This window comes from Falco peregrinus, chromosome 12 (assembly GCF_023634155.1).
Source record: "Falco peregrinus isolate bFalPer1 chromosome 12, bFalPer1.pri, whole genome shotgun sequence".
NCBI classification, from domain to species: domain Eukaryota; kingdom Metazoa; phylum Chordata; class Aves; order Falconiformes; family Falconidae; genus Falco; species Falco peregrinus.
The window spans coordinates 17,990,947-18,007,600 of record NC_073732.1 but is presented as its reverse complement, the minus strand read 5'-3'; the positions used below and the strand labels follow the sequence as shown (position 1 = coordinate 18,007,600).

Here is a 16,654-nt window from a genome sequence, read left to right as displayed (position 1 = left end):
GCGCCTCAGCCCGCCCCGCCCCCCGGCGCGGCCAGCTGGTGCATGCGCAGTAGCCCCCGCCAGCCCCGGCGGCGGGCGCCTGCGCCGAGCGGCGCCGCTTCCCCTCTTCCACCCCCGCCCGCTCGGGGCCTGGCGCGCCGCCCCCTGTCGGCCGGGAGGAGCAGGTACAGCGGGCCGGGAGGGGTCGGGGAGGGGGGAGTCGCGGCCCTGTGCGCCTGCGTCGCCTTAGGAGCCAGCGGCTGCCCGGGGTCAGTCCTGCCCGCTCCCCTCACAGCCTGGGCCGGGGGGCGGCCCCGAACCCGGCGGGCTGCAGTGGCGGGGCGCCCAGGTAACCGGCTGGGTCCTGGCGGCCCGGCCGCCCGGAGGCCGCCTGCGGGAGGGCTTCCCTGGGGACAGCGGGCGTCCCCGGGGGACGAGGGCCCCCTGCCCCAGCGGCCTGGGGTGCCAGGGGCCTGGGAAGCGGGGCTGCTGGTGCAGGGGGCGGGGCGGCGCTGCTGCAGGGCCGGTGGAGCGCTGAAGTGGTGCAGGGTCGAGCTGAACGCCGGGTGCGTTGTCCTGGGACCCCAGTGCGGTTAAGAGAAATAGCCTGTTCTGTGAACAGGAACACCAAGCTATCCTGGTTTCTAGAATTGTGCCCAAACGTCAATCATCAGGGTTCAAACCAGGTTCCTACTTCAAAATACCACATAAAGTTTAAAATTACTACTTAAAAACAGAACAGTATGACTACTGACATTTTGTCTTCTTTGGGTTCTTTTCAGAATTGTCATCTCCAGTTTTTGGTCAGAATCACATGATTCAGAAATTCAGAAGAGAAATTATTAACAACTTGTTCTTTGAACAAGGAACCTATTGAAGTCTGTCCCCCCCACATCCTTCCCCCGTATATTTGCGTTCCTTGGAGCTGTGCGTATGGTTGGCGGGTCAGCGGTGCACACATACCTCATGGTCAGCTAGCTGCTGCTAAAGGAGTTGCAACAGGGCTGGGATCTACCTCTTTCTTACACAGTGGCACTTAATTTGGCACTTTATTTAAGAGATGGTAATTACCTTTGAGGTCTCTACATCTTGCTCAGAGTTGGCTGAAATTGGTCACTGAATTCCAGAGATAGTAAAGGAAGGAGCAGATGGCCAAACAACATGATTGCAGAGGCTGGACTTCCTTCAGAAACCAAGCAGCAAATGCTGAAAGGAAAATCTGTAGCAATTTTCCCCACTCATGATGTGTCAGTGGCATTACTGTCCACAGCTCCCTGAGTTTTCTCTGGGAGCTGTGCTGAGGCTGCCATTCAAAAGTTGACTTCTGTCACCCTTGGCTTTCAGTAGGCATTGCAACATAACCGAAGTATAGCTTGGTTTAGGGTTTGGCTGACCCCCTCCAGAGAGCGGGAGCTGTGTACTGAGACTCCAGGGAATATGTTGTGAACACCCTTGGGCAGGAATAAATATTGCCATATGCATGACCTTACACACAACTCCTTGCAGTAGGAACACTCCCACATTTCATTAACTGCCCACATATTCCATATGCTCATTTGCTAAAATAAATACTCTGTGGCAGATGCGATATCCTAAGTACCCAACGCACAACCAACTCCTCGCATGCGTAACTCACGGCAACAGTTCTGTCATCCTGTGCTGGGGGGGCACCTGCACTGAAATACCATACAGGGCTTTGCCCCTTAACTGCAGAGTTGGAGTTTTTTTCTGGGAGTATTATCATGGAAGCTAAGAATGAGAGGAGGGAGTTGAGGCTTTCTGGCCTCTGCTCTGTCCTGTACTACAGACTGTTGACAAGGCCTTGTTGTCTCCATTGACAGTCTTTATGCATCTCTTCCCTTTTAAAATAACACCAGTAACATGCTTCTGGATGGTCTTCTCGATGTTCTCTTCTAGAAGAGAAAGGCTCTGTTACTGTCATAGGACATCTTCAGCTAATGGTTTTCCCTTCAAGTAAGAGAAGCTCATGGGTACGTTGCTGGAGGCTGAGAGTTCCACCGTGTTTTCTTCTCTGTGTTCTCCATATGTAGCATAAGTAAGACATGGAGTCTTGAAGCCACAGTTCTGGTAATTTACACATTTTCCTCCAGATGACAAGTGGGATTTGATGACAAGTGGGATTTGATGACAAGTGACTGATGACAAGTAGGACTTGAGGTTCTTAAAAGTCAGGCTACATTTTTAAAGTAAAGATGCTATTGCCAGATTACCAGTAAATACAAATAACAGAGGTATCAAAAGATGTATTTTTAAAAAAATATTAAATCAATTTCTTGTGATGCTATAGGGTGCAGCTCCATCTGGTGACTGTGTCACACTGATAAACAAATGCTCTGTTTACCTAAAACAAATCTTCTAACTGGAAAGGTGACAGATGCTGCCTGCCCTCATGACAGGTGGAAATCAGCTTGTATTTGTTATCCAAACAGGACGCCAGCTGTCTGCTGCTCAGCACAACAGAAAACCAGACAAAAGTTCTGATCCTGAGGAGTATTTTTACTCTGTCTTCAAAATGGCTGAAATGCCATGGGGATCTTAAAGGCAACCATGCAAACATCAACTCCTGGTTTTTTGTCTGGCTCTCAGGATTGTGTCAGCATCTAGCCAAGTGACAAAGCTTCCATGTGGCATTGACAGTTACAAAGAACTAGTACTTCAACTGTATAAAGTAGGGTATGACTACAGCCCTGCAGAGTTTGTATCCACTGTAGGAAGACAGTGTGTCTACAGTTGTCCACAAGCTGTAGTAATTCTGGTGGCTGGTTCTTTCCTGGGCCTTTCCTAGACTTCCTGAGCACCAGTTGTCTCCTCAAAAAAATGAGACCTCACGGTTTGGCTGCCCAGTAGCCCCTGTTGTTACGGTGCATTGGGGATGAATTGCAGACTAGATGTTACCTGCCGAACATCCTGGGTGAAATTCCTAGGAGGAGCTGTTAAAATTACCCAGCAGAAACCACACCCAAAGAATCAGGTACTAAATGCACTTAGAAACCAGAGAGGACCATGTCATACAAGCTATATGTTGTGAGCTGTGGAATATCACACCTGCATTGATCCCAGAAACAGGTGAGCTGTTCCAGTGCATCTTCCAAAGGAGGTCTCTGCTTCCCTAGGGGTACAGGCACTCCCTTCTATTAAAAATAGCTTCTCATTCCTAAAATGAAATTGTCTGACATCTACCAATAACTTCCAATTCTGCCTTCTCTGTGAGGTATTTTAACGAGTAAAGAAATTACATGGAGTTGATAACTGACTTTATGTCACCCAAATCTTCCCCAAACAGCAATCAGGTCTGCGAGATTCCGAATTCTGCTACTGTTCAGCAAGAGGATACATACTGCTTTCATACACTTGCAATTGTTGACCTCTGTTGGTACTCCTCAGATTTTACACTGGAGGATTATCTCCTAAATTTAGTTCTAGTGCAGTCCCAGAAGCTAACACATCTGTGTGTGGCTATAGGCTCTGTGTGATAAGGCTTTTTTTTGATGGAATGATTTTTTATATGCTCTCTGAATTGACAAGGGCATTGATGTAGTTAAGTAAACAGTGTCTATAAGTAACATATACAAAACAACATAATGAAGCAGGGGAAAAGAAGAGATTTTTCTGAAGAAATTTTTTTAAATTACTGTTAAGCAACATCCAGGCTATTTCTGACTTATGGAACTAGAAGAATCTTATAATTCCTGATTTAGGAGCTAAATTAGATCATCAGCTTCATCTACATGCGCCATATCACCAGATGTGATTGTATAATGATAATCACAGTAGTCTTGATGGCTTTACCTTCTCCAGTATTTTTACTGCGAGAATGAATGTGTAGTCAGACGGCTTACATATGCCACGTACAGCCAGTGTTTCCAACCCATGCAGTCAGCGCAGTAGGTTCAATGTAAGAAAATTTCTGCCTGACTGACAACCACACTGGAAGTTGTTCCACACTTGTATACAGTTACTATGTATGGGGAGTCCTAGTCTAATTGCCTTCTGAAAAACATTTTGTTGTTATTATTGCTTTAAGAACAGCAGTACAGAACCCTGTTCCCCCCAAAAGCTGCTGTAAAACTGTCCTGGTGAAACAACGTGCATAGAAAGTGTCAGGCCCAGGGGTGTGTCTTCATGCATGCAGCATCAGCAAGCAGCGTGTGTGTCATTAAGATGAACGGTTATGGGCAGTCTCCACTGTGCAACTACCTTTGGTTTCTGAGGCATCAAACAACTGGAAGCATATCTGGGTTTTGTTCCCTATAATAATTTGCCATTGACTGTTCACAGTCTGATGGCAGCAGCATCACTTTTTCCTTTTTCGAGTTTCATTTCACTGCTTTTTAGCAGGAGGGATGTGTAATTCTGCAGTATTTTTCACATCCTCTTTACCGTGGGTGACATAATGGAAACCTCTTTCCGTTTGCGTGTCTCTGCTGGTATGTGCAGTGCCAGGGACGCGTTGTTTGGTTGTTTCTTTTCCTGCCACCACAATTTTCACATCCCCTGCGGTGAGGGGCTTGGTAAGCGCCCATCTCAGCAATCACTGTGGTTTTACACTGTGGCGAAGGTGAAGCCCCCTGCTAACACCGAGAGGGCCGACGGCAGCCCGGGGGAGGCCTGCAGCCGGCGAAGACCCCGTGTGCCCGCCGGCGGGGCTGAGGGCCGGCGGCAGGAGGCCGCTGCGGCGCCGGTCCCCAGGCCCGGTACCGCCCCCTCACCCAGTCCCACGGGGCGCTGCCTCACGGCGTTCCCGCGCTCGGCAGGCGGCTGGCAAGCGGCAACCGCGCGGCCCCGCGCAGTGCCTGCCGGGAGCTGCAGGCCTCCCGCCGCGCGGAGGGTGCCGGGCAGCCGCGGTGCACGCCGGGAGGTGCAGTTCGCGGCGGCGGGGCGGGGCGAGCGCTCACCCCCACGTGACGGCGGCGGGCGGTGGCTGCGGCGGCGGCGGGGCCGCGCGCGCGCGCGCCCGGGATGGAGGCCGGGCCCCGTGAGGGGCGCGCGGAGAGCAGGTGGGGCCGCGCGTGGGGGCACGGCGTGACGCGCGGGGGCGGGGGCGCGGGGGGGGCGGCACGGCACGTGCGAGGGGCTGCGACACCCCCCGGTGGGGACAGGACACGCCGGGGAGGGGTGAGTGTAACGGGGACGGGGGCCTGTCGTGGGCACGAGCGGGAGGCGTGACGCGGCGCGCGTGTCTGTGCCGGGGCGGGCGGCAGCACCTGTGCGCGGGGGGCGAGCCGCGCGTGGGGGCAGGGCCTGGCGCGCGCACGGGGAGCACGCGCGGGGTGCGGGGGTGCGTGCGGTATCTGGGGCACGGCGGGGGCGCACGGGTGGCGGCAGCGCTGGTGCGCGCTCGGCGCGGGGATGCGCGGGGGTGTCCGGCGGGTCCCTGGGGAGCTCTTGCGCTGCGTGGGCGCGTGCGGGAGGGCGTGCGCGCGCCCGGCAGGTGCGGGGTACCAGGGGGTGGGCTGGGAAGATGCAAACCCCCCGTGCCGGGCGGGGGGCTGCGCCTGCCGGGCGCCCCAGCAACCCCCGCTGTGGTCCCGCGTGGGGAGGCAGCACGCAGCGAGCGGGACTCTTGGAGCATCCTGCTGCTCCCGGCCCCGGGCCGGTGTCCCGGCCGCTGGAGGGGCGGTGCTGGCCACGGGCATGTGCCCTCTGTCCCCGGTGCTCTGTCCCCGCCATGGTGGGGATGAGCCGTGGCCGAGGCGGCGGCGGGCCGGGCGCTGCTTCGCACGCCTTGTGCTCACGGGTGGAACCATCCTGCCCTGACGGCCGCGCTGGCGCTGCGGTGGCTCTGCAGCTTGCTGCTGCCCATCGTGTCACACCTTTGGGTGCTGGAGGGAAATCTTCGGTAAAGCTGCTCTTCCTTTCTGAAGGCGAGGTCCTGCGCTTGCACACTGCTGGCGGTGGGAATGGCCGTGCTGCGGTGGCTTCACCTTGCGTGGTCTTCCTCTGTGCTTGAGGCATGGGTTTTCTCGTTAGCATTTGTAAAAGCAGCAGAGGTTGTTCTCTGGAGCTGTTTTGGTGACGAGTCCTATTTACTTCAGGTTTTTGGATGTCTTCAGCCTTTGCTTTGTGCTTCAGTTTTGCCCTGGTACTCACAAGCGCAGGGTGGCTGTTGGATGGAAACGGGAGTGTCGGCTGGGGTGGAGGGAGCAGCTGAAACTTGATAGGGGAGAGAAACCTTCCTTATCTGAGGGGCTCAGCTAGCCTCTATTCCTGCTAGCAACATCAGCCAGGAAAATGCTACCGGTGCTTTTAAAGCTGTAGTGGAGGTTTGGGGTGCCTTTTGATTTACACAGTTTGAGCTATTCTCCCTCTTTAGCTAGTGCTTTAGACCCAGCAGGTTCAGAAAGATAAAAGGAATTGACTGCATTCACTTCTTTTTCTCTCCAGAATCACCCTTGTGCATTTTCTTGCCTTTGCAAGTGTGAGTCCTGCGCTACCAGATTCTGCTACCGTCGTGTGACTAATAGGCCTGACGTGGTGCCACCCCCAGCACTCCTGTAGGGGCAGGGGCATGCTGGCACACGAAGGGGACCTGCTTGTTCTCCTGGCTGTCACTGATGCGCTGGGGAGGATCCTGGCATGGGCCTTGCACAGCCTCATTGTCCTCTGTGCAGATGGTTTAGCATTTTAATTCCTGGTGAGGTGCAATTTCAGCTAGGTTGTGGCTGTGACTGATGGTGATAGGATAGAGGCCAGTGGATGCATCTTCCCATGTATCATGGGAAACACAGAAGCAGAAGTTATGCTGCTGAAGTCCATCCTTCTGTGGGTGCAGGAGAGGAAAATGAGGATCTCGTGCTGGGTTTTGCTGTCTCTCCTCCTAAGCAGCAGGTCCAAAATGCACCGGGGAGCAGGGGCTGCGAGGTGATGCCCATCAAGGCATGGCAGGAGCATTAGCGCTCTCCTCGTGCTGGGCAGAGAGCAGGGCTCGCATACCTTGGGGGTGGGGGTGGTGTGGAGGGCACAGCGGTCCCAGGGGAGCAGAGGGGCTATTGGTCAGCTGGGCACGTTAGCCAAGAGCTACTGCCTTTGGCTCTGGCACCAGCAAGGCCCCCAGGGATGGCAGGGCCAGAGGACAGGGCCCCTAAAGGGAATCCGTGCTGGGAGCGATGGAGGAAGGTGAGCGGCTGGTCCCAAGGAGGTGGGCTGCCATGGGGGTCTGCCCCGCCTGTGGCTGCTGTGTGCAGGTCCTGCACAGATTGAAACTTGATGGACAGTGTCCTGGGTCCACAGGTTGTGATCATCTGCTTGTGGCAGGCTTCGCCAGGATGAGCAGGTAAAACTATCTGCCCTGCTGGGAAAAGGCTAAAAAGAACACTTTAATCCCTCATTTCTTTCCTCATCCTTTGCTAGTGCAGAGCAAGAGAGCTCCAACAAGCTGCAGCTCTGGGCTGTGTTTGCTGGGGGAGCCTTCTGTGGTTGTGCCCCCGGTTTTATACTGGTGCAAGCTTTTAGTACTGGTGCAAGCTACCCTGCATTCTGTTTTCCCAGCTGGCCTGCTCAACTCTTCCCACCCGGGCACTGCAGGGCTGATCTGCCGGGCTGGCAGAGCTCTTCTGGCTTCCACTGCCTTGTCAGCCACTCCACGTGGCTGCAGATGAATTGCACGAAGCCTGCCTTTCTTTTAATCCTTTTTCCCAGCAGTGCTGAGCCTGCTGGAGGAGCAGGCGGGGGAGCCCAGGGAAGGGGCTGCTGGTTGTCTGGGAGACCCTGGGGTGGTGAGGCGGGAGCTGGCTGTGCACAGTGGCGGGTTGCACAGTGCCTTCAGAATCTACAGGAGGAACCAGCAGCCAGCATAGGAACGTCCTTGGAGATGTGGCAAAAGTCCCTCCACAACCTCAGCCAAAACTCTTTAGAATGCTGAGGAGGACTGAGAGGCTCCTCCAGGTAGAGGACAGAGTTCGAGCAGCCATTGCTAGATGGCTCCCCCAGAGCACAGGGAGACACACAGCAGATGTTGTTTGCAAGAAAAATGAGCTGCTGCTCTTTTTTTTTTTTTTTTTTAATTTTTATTTTCAATACTAGCTACCTGTGCGATTCTGTTTTGGAAAGTAACTAGGGTTTGGTTTTATTTTAAATGAAGAAGTTCACCTGATTCAGCAGCATGGCTCCTTGCCTCTGCTGTGAGTCACCTTCGCTGACTTGAACCAAGAGAAATTTCCACCCTTGCTGGCATGGAGGGGCTCAGAAAGCCTTGGGAGAGCCAGCAGTATTCCCCTGTTGTTGTCAGCAGCAGCTTTAAGCTGTTTGGTGCTCCAGGGCTGGATTCTGTCTTTATCTCTCTAGTGCAAAAAGTTCCGTTATATTTGGGACAATTCCTGGCGGTGGGTTGATGTTGCTGTACCTGAGGATAGAGTTTGTGGTGGCAAAGCAAGGAGACTCTGTGCCAAGTTTACGGAGCTGGGGGTTAAAATTGGAGGCCAGATCAGAAATTGTCTTTAAGGAGAGGAATGCGGCTGAGGTCTTGCCAGTGTTCCGCCAGTGATGGCCCCTGCAAACACCCGCAGCCCTTCTGGCTGGGGGAACAAGACTCTGCTGGAGCCAGAGAGCAGAAGCATGTGTGGTTCTTGCAGGGGAAGCTCTGCTCATGTACTGTGACCTCCCTGGGGTGTGTTGCTCACTTTGCCCTTCCTGTAAGTCAGGGTATTTATTTTCATGATGTGATATGAATTTGCCTTACCCCATGTCAGGCTTTCCTTATCACTAGCAAAGGAGAAATCACTTTATTCAGGAAAAAACAAGCAGACTTCTTAATATTGCTCTGAACACCTGCTGAAATGGGGAACTTGAGGGCAGCTGGGACTTTCTCCATCCCTCCTGGCAGGCCAGGCTCAGGCTCTGTCAATGGGAGGGAAGCAAACCCTGCAGCTAGTTCTGTTCTAACCCGTAAGGCCAGTCAAAGCTGAAATGTGAGTAGCCGCACTCTCTTGATTTCCCTGTCACCTGCAGCCAACTGTATGGCTCTTCGTTTCTTCAGCCTTGTGTCACTCTATGCTTTTCAGCATGCACCATGGCCCAGCCCAGAAACAGCTGGGGTTTGGGTATCAGTAGGTCTTGTGTGTCCAACTTGTGAACTGCTTTGGCCCAACAAGTCACATGGGATCCTTACTCTCTTACAGGGATTTAGTTCACTTTTGGTAGCTTCTGCATCAAATCTGCAAAGGTGCTTTTATTGTGCTGCTCGTTCCCTGTGTGCTTCTGAGTTCAATAGTTTAACATTTTGAAGTTATTTTGATTGAGGATTGCTTAATCTTAGTTTCCCTGTGCTAGAAGGGAGCTGTGAGTCCAATGTGTTGGATCCTCATTCCCTACCTTTGGGGAGATGCATGACTCCCTTAATGAGACAGTTCATTTGGAAAGGCACAGCTATGCATGTCCTGCCCCTGTATCCTTGTGTGCATCACCTGCTTTTTATAGCACAAAATGACACAGGAGGGAGTTTCCCTGACTTGCTGACTTGGAAGATCAACGGCGTGACTGAGCTTTCACTTGCATTTCCTAACTCTGAGTGTTAGAAATAGCTTGGGGAGGAGCTGGTGAAGTTTTGAGCTCAGCGGCTGCAGATACTGTTTGACTGGGGACTGACAGTGCTGCTCTGGGCATCTGTGGACACTCAGAGCAGCATCACCGATCCCTAGTCAAAGAGCATCTGCATCCCTCAGGGTGGTGATGGGGAAAGCCCATAAATTCAGAAGAGCTGGATCACTTTTCTGTATGTCCCCAAGCCGGATCTCCTTCAGGAAACTGCCTTTGATTTAGATCCGTACTTTCTTCTTCAGTCTCTCCTGAGATAAAGCTATGACGGTGCTTATTAGTCTAAGTACATCACCAAAATATACATACTTCCATATACATTGCAGCTCTGGTTTAGAGCTCCTGTGCTGTCAGGGTGACAGGCTTTGCTGTGGGATGGGTTAGCTTCTATTTGGTTTAAGCTTAGGTGGGCACTGAAAGTGGTGAGATTTCCCTGGGGAGACCAGGGAGTGAATGGAGAGCTTGAAGTAGAGCCAATATGTGATGATCTGCTTGTTCGCTTAATCAGTTTGGCAATAGTGAACAAATCTCAGAAAGAGAATATTGGCAGGAAAAGCTTGGTTTTGAAATATCAGGGTTACGTTACTTTTTAGTGTCCTTTGTGCTACAGAAGTGTGCAGCCCACTTTCATCCACAAGGGAAGAAAATGAGAGCAGCTTTAAATAATGTTATTTATTTTAAATATATTTTCCTTTTTCTTTGGAAATCCAGCTTGTTTTCAGCTGTGGAGGGATTAAGAGCTGAAACACTGGCTTGTTTCTTGCCAGTTGAAAGGCTGGACTTTCATTCTAAGCTGTCACCTTGGGTGCTTTTATTGCAAACCCTGCAGAGGCATTTTTTTTGGCAGATACACACCCAAATATGCCTTGCAATGTTCCTGTTGCTTCTGAGACAGTGGCTCCTATCTGAATACATTTTTCTGAAAGCTGTTGTTCCTCTGGCATTGCTGTCAAGCAGCGTGAGTGGGGACCTCAGTCATCCAAAGCTTATTTCCCCAAAGTTGCTTTTGCATAGGCAAATGATGTTGCCTCCCTGCACCATCACTCCTGCTTTATGGTGGATTATGGTGATTTCTTGCTGTATGCAGGGTAGCTGAGGGGGATGATATCAATGAGAAATGCTGTGCAAGCTCTAGCATACATGTGCAGTTTGCTGTTTGCTAATCTCTGTCCAGAACACGATGAACACTTTTGCAAGACAGTCAACTTGTGCCTACAGCAGCTTGGAGGCCAGAGAGCAGCTGTACAGATGGAGATGCAGATCAAGAGTTACCGACCTTGGAGTGGAGCACCTCTGCATCCTGATGGTGCTGGAGTGCTCGATGCAGTGCACGTAGCTTGGGGAGTGCCACTCTCTAAATGCAGGTGCAGCACGGCCAGTGTCTGCTAGATGTGGTGAACATCGAGCCATTGCCTTACAGCTGCTGTACTCCTGATGGGCTGCTGCTCTAAACAGTCTGTGACAGAGCATGTGAGTGAAGCAAGAGGCTGGCTGGAAAGCTGTCCTCTGTGTTGTTGGCCTGTACTAAGCAAGTGGTGTGTTGCAGGAGCCATCAGTCTTTGTTCTGGCTGTCTCCTGAGACCACATTGATGTTGGCTGCCAGTCATCACAAGAATCATTATGGTATAGCCTCTTGTCCACAAACCATGCATGAGAGACCACAGGGAGTTGTTAAGTCCTTTAGCTCACCACTGCTAGCTTCTGGACCACAGAAGGTTTCAGCCTGACCAGGGTCTTCTTGAGAGAGTGCAATACCATGGTCCTGTGGTGAAGCTCCTCTTGCTGTATTATCTGATGCAACTTGCTGTGTTCCTCTGCAGGAAGGAGCACTGGAAGCTGCTAGGCAACTTGAAGACCACAGTGGAAGGTTTGGTGTCCACGAGCAACCCGAATGTCTGGTCCAAGTATGGCGGCTTGGAACGGCTCTGCAGAGATATGCACAGCATCCTCTACCACGGCCTCATCCATGACAAGGTAGGGCTCTGTCCCGCCAGCACTACTGCCTATCTGTAGCAGCTTCAGTGCCTGTCATGAGCGAGTGGGGCAGTCCTGGCTGCTGCAGCTTGCTGCAGTGGTCGTAGCACGGAGTGTGTACAACACTTGTAGCAGTGTGGGAAATGATCAAAGCAGGGACTGAGCTTGCCTGCCAAGTGCTGTAGTTGTCAGAGGGACCTGGGTGCATGTTCTTTCTATCTCATCCCCCTTTGACGTGGTTTTTCCAAGTACCTGTGCCCCCCATGCTGAGGCCAGCCCTTCTTGCCTTTCTTCCTTGCAATAAAGCTGCATTTGCTATGGGTCTGCCCCATATCATCTGCACTTGGACAACTTCCCAGTGAGGTCTAGCAAAAGAAAGCTTGCATCTTTACTGTTTCTGGTTAGCTGTGTTAATAACAGGAACTGGCAGCCAAATCCACGCTCTGCGTGAATGGGATCTGTCTTCCCAGGTTCTCATCATGCCTTGCAGTTGCTCACCCAGCCATTCCCCCATTCCATGGCTGCCTGGAAGAATTTCTTTTTCCCAGCTGTGTGCAGAGGCTCAAAGATCTCCTGTTCAGCTTGCAAATAGCAGCACAATTAATTTACAGTAGAAAGCTGAAGCAAGTCTGCAGGGAGTGCCTCGGGGCATGCTTCCCATCGGTGGCTCCGCCACTCTGAGAACAAAGCAGAGAAGAGAGCAATGCAGAGGAGCCCCAGGCAGCTTGCATGGGCCAGCTGGGTCCAGGAGCAGGAAAACCACATCTATGCAATGGTGCACCCAAGCTAATAAGCCTGCAGGAAGAGCCAGGCTGACAGGTCATTCCAGCAGGGCACTTTGCTCCCTGGATCTATTAAGTTTGCAGTCAGCACTCATTACAGTGCTGCTGTGTTCCCGTTAGTTCCCAGTGGCATGGACCAGAGATGTTCTTTGGAGAGCCACAGAGAAAGAAGCTGCCTGTTACATGTGAGGAGTGCAGTGCTCCCTTCTGATAGATGTGCTATTAATAGGCTTCAGGAAGTGAAATTTAAATGATTTGTACTTGCCTGTCTGTTGGTAACAGTTCACACGAGACCTGCAAAGCAGGACTGTGTTGCCTTCCTCAGTGCTTTATTATAGACAAAGGCAGCTCTTCTACTTGGATATCTCTCCCCTGCTTGGACACATGTGACACCAATGAAGCTGTAAGAGCTGCAAAGGGATGCCCATAAAAATACAGCTTCCCAACAGCTATTTTCTCATAGTTGCTCCATAGAAATCCTTCATTTTGCTTATTTTCTTACCAACTTTCTTCCTACAACTAGGAATAAATAAGTAAAGGGTGAAAAAAATCCATATATACATGTTAAGAGAACTAGGGTTAGAGGTTTTTAAACTTTTGAATGAGTTTTCATGTATTTGTCCAGAAACCCCAATTTAGTCTAGAGGACTAAAATTGCCATGTAAGTTCTCTAGTCTGAAAAACCCAAACCAACCACCCCACAAACAAATAAACCACAAAACTGAACCCATTCCTCTGATGCTTGTGAAAGAGGAAATAGAGCTGGAAGAAAAAATAATCAGTCTTTTGGTGAGGAGAGAGAGACATTTTTAGGCTGTGTTTACATGTGATAGGATAGCGAGGAAAACAGCAACTCTGCTGCAGTTCCTCTTTAACAGGAAGAATAGCTAAGAATACTATAAATATATATATATATATAAAAATAACTGATTGTCTGAATAAAGCTGAGGCAAATGACTGCAAAGAGCTGGTAGAAATGCAAATTTCTTACCTGGGGTGCTCAGCTCAGCTGTGCTGGTGTCCTTGGTGGTGGCTTGCATCAAAGACAGCAATGGTTGCTGGTTTTGCTGGGATGTGTTTCCATGTTGCTCTTTGTGTCCCCTCACTGGTGCCTGACTCCGCAGTGCTGAGGCAGGAGGGCTGTCCTCCAGGTCGTACTCCAGCAGGAAGGGGAACAGTGACGTGGGAACTTGGTCAACCTTGAACTTGGCAGACCTGAGTTTGGCCTTTAGAATCCTTATTGCACTGCAGCGGTCCCTGTCCCAAGACCTCTTCTGTCTCCATGGTATGAGGGACTGGGAACTTACCTGATGGAGCTTAATCTATCTGGAGGACCTGTCGTCTGGTCACTTGGCTGACCACAACAGAGATGTTACCGTGGGAGGGGCAGGAGGCCACTTACCTATGTCATGCCAGTGTTTTTTGTCTTGGTCCCTTGACCTACAAAATTGTGTTAGATACTTGCTGTGTTTCTCCTCTGTAAAGCAGTGCTGCTCTTTGATGCCTGTTTTCTGGCCCATCTTGCTGTGTTTAGCGGCTGTCCTCATGGCAGCAAGGGGCTGATGGGGGATGTTGTCATTTAACTGAGACTTTAGTGGTGGTATCTAACTGCGCTTGTCCTGGGCAGGTGTGCTGCAGACAGAAGGATTACTGGCAGTTTGTGAAGGACATTCGCTGGCTGAGTCCCAGCTCTGCTCATCACCTGGAGAAGGTGGGTTCTGGTGGGGTGGCCCTGCATGCCCGGCGGGGAGGGGAGAGGGCAGCTGGGCTGTGAACTTCACCAGTGGGATAGTAGCGCAGTGGCTGTTGGCTTGCTGTGGGTAAAGCGGCTCCACGGCTGAAGCAGTCGTGTGTTTGTGTACAAGCCATGTCCCAGGAGCTTGGTGTGGTTTGGGTTGAGACAATTGGCTGCTTATTTCTCCCAGGTCAGTCTCCAGTTCGGCTTGGCCGGGTGCAGCAGGCATCACCAAGGGAACTGGCACAGGCAGCACTTGTGTGTGTGCAGGGGTGATTCATGTGTCTGTGCAAGCCTCTAAAGGTCTGGACTGTGTCTTCTGGGTTGTGTCTTCACCATGCGTTTGGTTCTCCCATTGCTGGCTTGTGCTGACTGCTGGTGTACAGGAATGCTCCTGGTCTTTGGCTGCCCCGTGATGACATTGATGGTCCCTGTCATGGATGAGTGCAAGGGGCTGACCACTGGTGGTCCTTGTGTCCAGCCTGCTGCTGGGGGGACGTGGGGTGTGACTCCAGTTCAGCTCTTCAAGCTGCAGCAGCTCAGGCATTGCTGTAACATTTCCCATTTAATGTGTCAGCAAGAACATGACCATCACACCGGGGTTGGGTTGGATTTGGGAGCATGGGGTCCCTGCGGGTGAGGGGCCATGCCCATGGGTGGGAGAGCGTGCAAGAGAAATTCATAGTGCTGGTGGTGGTTGGAGGACTTTGGTCACTGGCTGACCTTTGAAGCATTGTTCCTGCCCAGTGCTTTTGCCTTCTTGGTGGCTGGGGAGCTGCTGGGATTTGTCCTCCTTCCCGATGGTGGTGACCAGTGCTGGAAGCTGCCGTTACGAGGGGGGCAAAGGCTGTGTGGTGGAACAAAGCCTGCTCCCCTGCTTGCCTGTGCATGCCTTAACCTGTGCCTGGTATCCCTTTCCAGTTCATCAGCCTGCAGGAGAGTGGCCAGCCTGACCCAGAGGGCCCAGGGGATCAGGCCATCGCACAGCTGTGGCTACAGCACAGCCTGCAGTGCCACTGCCTGTCGGCACAGCTGAGACCGCTCCTGGGGAACCGGCAGTACATCAGAAAATTCTACACAGGTAAAGAGAAATGGGCCTTTTCCTTCTTATTAGGAGAATATCTAACTGGTGGCGTTTCCAAGCCACATGGGAATGAGGGGGGACAGCAGAAAAGGTGGTTTGCATGTGAGCAGCTGGTGCTGTCAGACCACATGGGTGAGAGGGACTCCCCCAAGCAGCAGTTTTCTCTCCCCAGACACTGCCTTCCTGCTCAGTGACGCCCACGTCACGGCCATGCTGCAGTGCCTGGAGGCTGTCGAGCAGAACAACCCCAGGCTTCTGGCTCAGATCGACACCTCCATGGTGAGTTGAGGTCCTGGCTTTTACATCTGGTTCTCCGCAGACGCCAGCTGGCTGTGGCTGCTCATGCAAACTCTCATCCAGGGCACATGGAGCCCCTGGATAAGGGATTGAACTTGGAAGTAGCAAAAGAGCTCCAAGGTGGGAGGAGAGTGGTGAGCTGGTCCCTGTGCTGCCTGTGTAAGCCTGGCAGGGGTCGGGGTGTGCGAGATGGCTCTGTGGGCCATTTAGTGGGGCACCTTGGTTCTGGTTGGCTTCAAGGATTTGAGTATGAGGACCTGAGGATCAGTTCCTTGTAAGAGGCACCTCTGAAGCCCTCTCCAGCAATCCCAGGATTCAGGGCCAGCAGGCAGAGCTGCCTGATTGTGAGGGTCAGCCACCTCTGAGGGGATGGGCAGCAGCCCAGGACACCTGGGTGCCCACTCCTGCTGGTGATGCCAGTGACCCCCAGTGCAGCCCTGCACCAGCTGCGCCCTCCCCAGAGGAGGAGAACAGCAGCTGCTTTCTTTGCACAGAGCTCTCCAGAGGAGAGCAATGACTAAGCCTTCGTTAAATGGGGGCTGTGTTCTTTCAGCTGGCCGGCACGTCACTGCCATCCCTGTGCATGTCAGGTCCTTCTGCTGGGACAAGAGAGATGTGTGACCATGACGCTGAAGGACATGAGAGCCATCTGCCTGGGGCGCTGGGCTGCCTGGATCGTTTCAGTGAGAGCCTGGTAATTTCCCGATGGGAGCCTGCTGTGTAGCTGTGAACCAAGAGCTGCTTCCCTTCTGTGCTGCCCCGTTTTTCCCTCCCCGTCCTCCTGCCCCCAGGGCTGCTGCATCCTTGCTGCTGGTGATCAGGCATTCGCAGGTCGATTCCTTTCCATTGCTGCTCCTTTGACGTGTAGCCCTGTAAATGCTGATTTATTAATGATGCCACCTCTCTTCAGCTTACCAGGAAGAGTGACTGTCCGCCTCCAGTGACCAAGAGTCAGAGCCTGACTGCCCTCCCCGCGCCCCCGTATGTCCCTGCTGCAGGCTGCACACAGCAGTGCTGCTTTGGGTCCTTCTCCAGCCTCCACCACCCAGCCTCCTCTGGCCTCCCAGGTAACGAGGGTGGGCTGGGAAGATCAGGATAGACTCAGAAAATACTTTGCTTTTTTTTCTGTTCTTGGATTCTTTGTGGTGGATGGGTGTGAGATCTCTGCCTGTGGTGGGAGGGAGATCCCTGGCCTTTCCCCTTTGTGGGTGGGCATGCTGGTGTGAAGCCACAAGCCTGTTGCCATAGGGT

The 16,654-nt window shown here is 52.4% G+C and overlaps 1 protein-coding gene across 8 annotated transcripts in view; it reads left to right on the top strand.

Moving 5' to 3' along the window:
* Window positions 1-64: 64 nt before the first annotated feature.
* Window positions 65-16,654, top strand: part of RUBCN (rubicon autophagy regulator) — a 32,428-nt gene continuing 15,838 nt past the window's right edge. For 2 of the 8 annotated variants that reach the window (XM_055816738.1, XM_055816739.1), the window contains exons 1-7: window positions 70-164; window positions 11,352-11,505; window positions 13,915-13,998; window positions 14,944-15,103; window positions 15,279-15,385; window positions 15,957-16,097; window positions 16,314-16,470. In XM_055816738.1, coding sequence (XP_055672713.1) covers window positions 11,467-11,505; window positions 13,915-13,998; window positions 14,944-15,103; window positions 15,279-15,385; window positions 15,957-16,097; window positions 16,314-16,470 — 688 coding nt within the window. In that variant the 5' untranslated portion in view covers window positions 70-164; window positions 11,352-11,466. Of the gene's footprint in view, window positions 165-4,856; window positions 4,998-5,029; window positions 5,116-11,351; window positions 11,506-13,914; window positions 13,999-14,943; window positions 15,104-15,275; window positions 15,386-15,956; window positions 16,098-16,313; window positions 16,471-16,654 lie in introns of those variants that run through there. The other 6 variants (XM_055816741.1, XM_055816737.1, XM_055816740.1 and 3 more) reach the window with 6 other exon arrangements.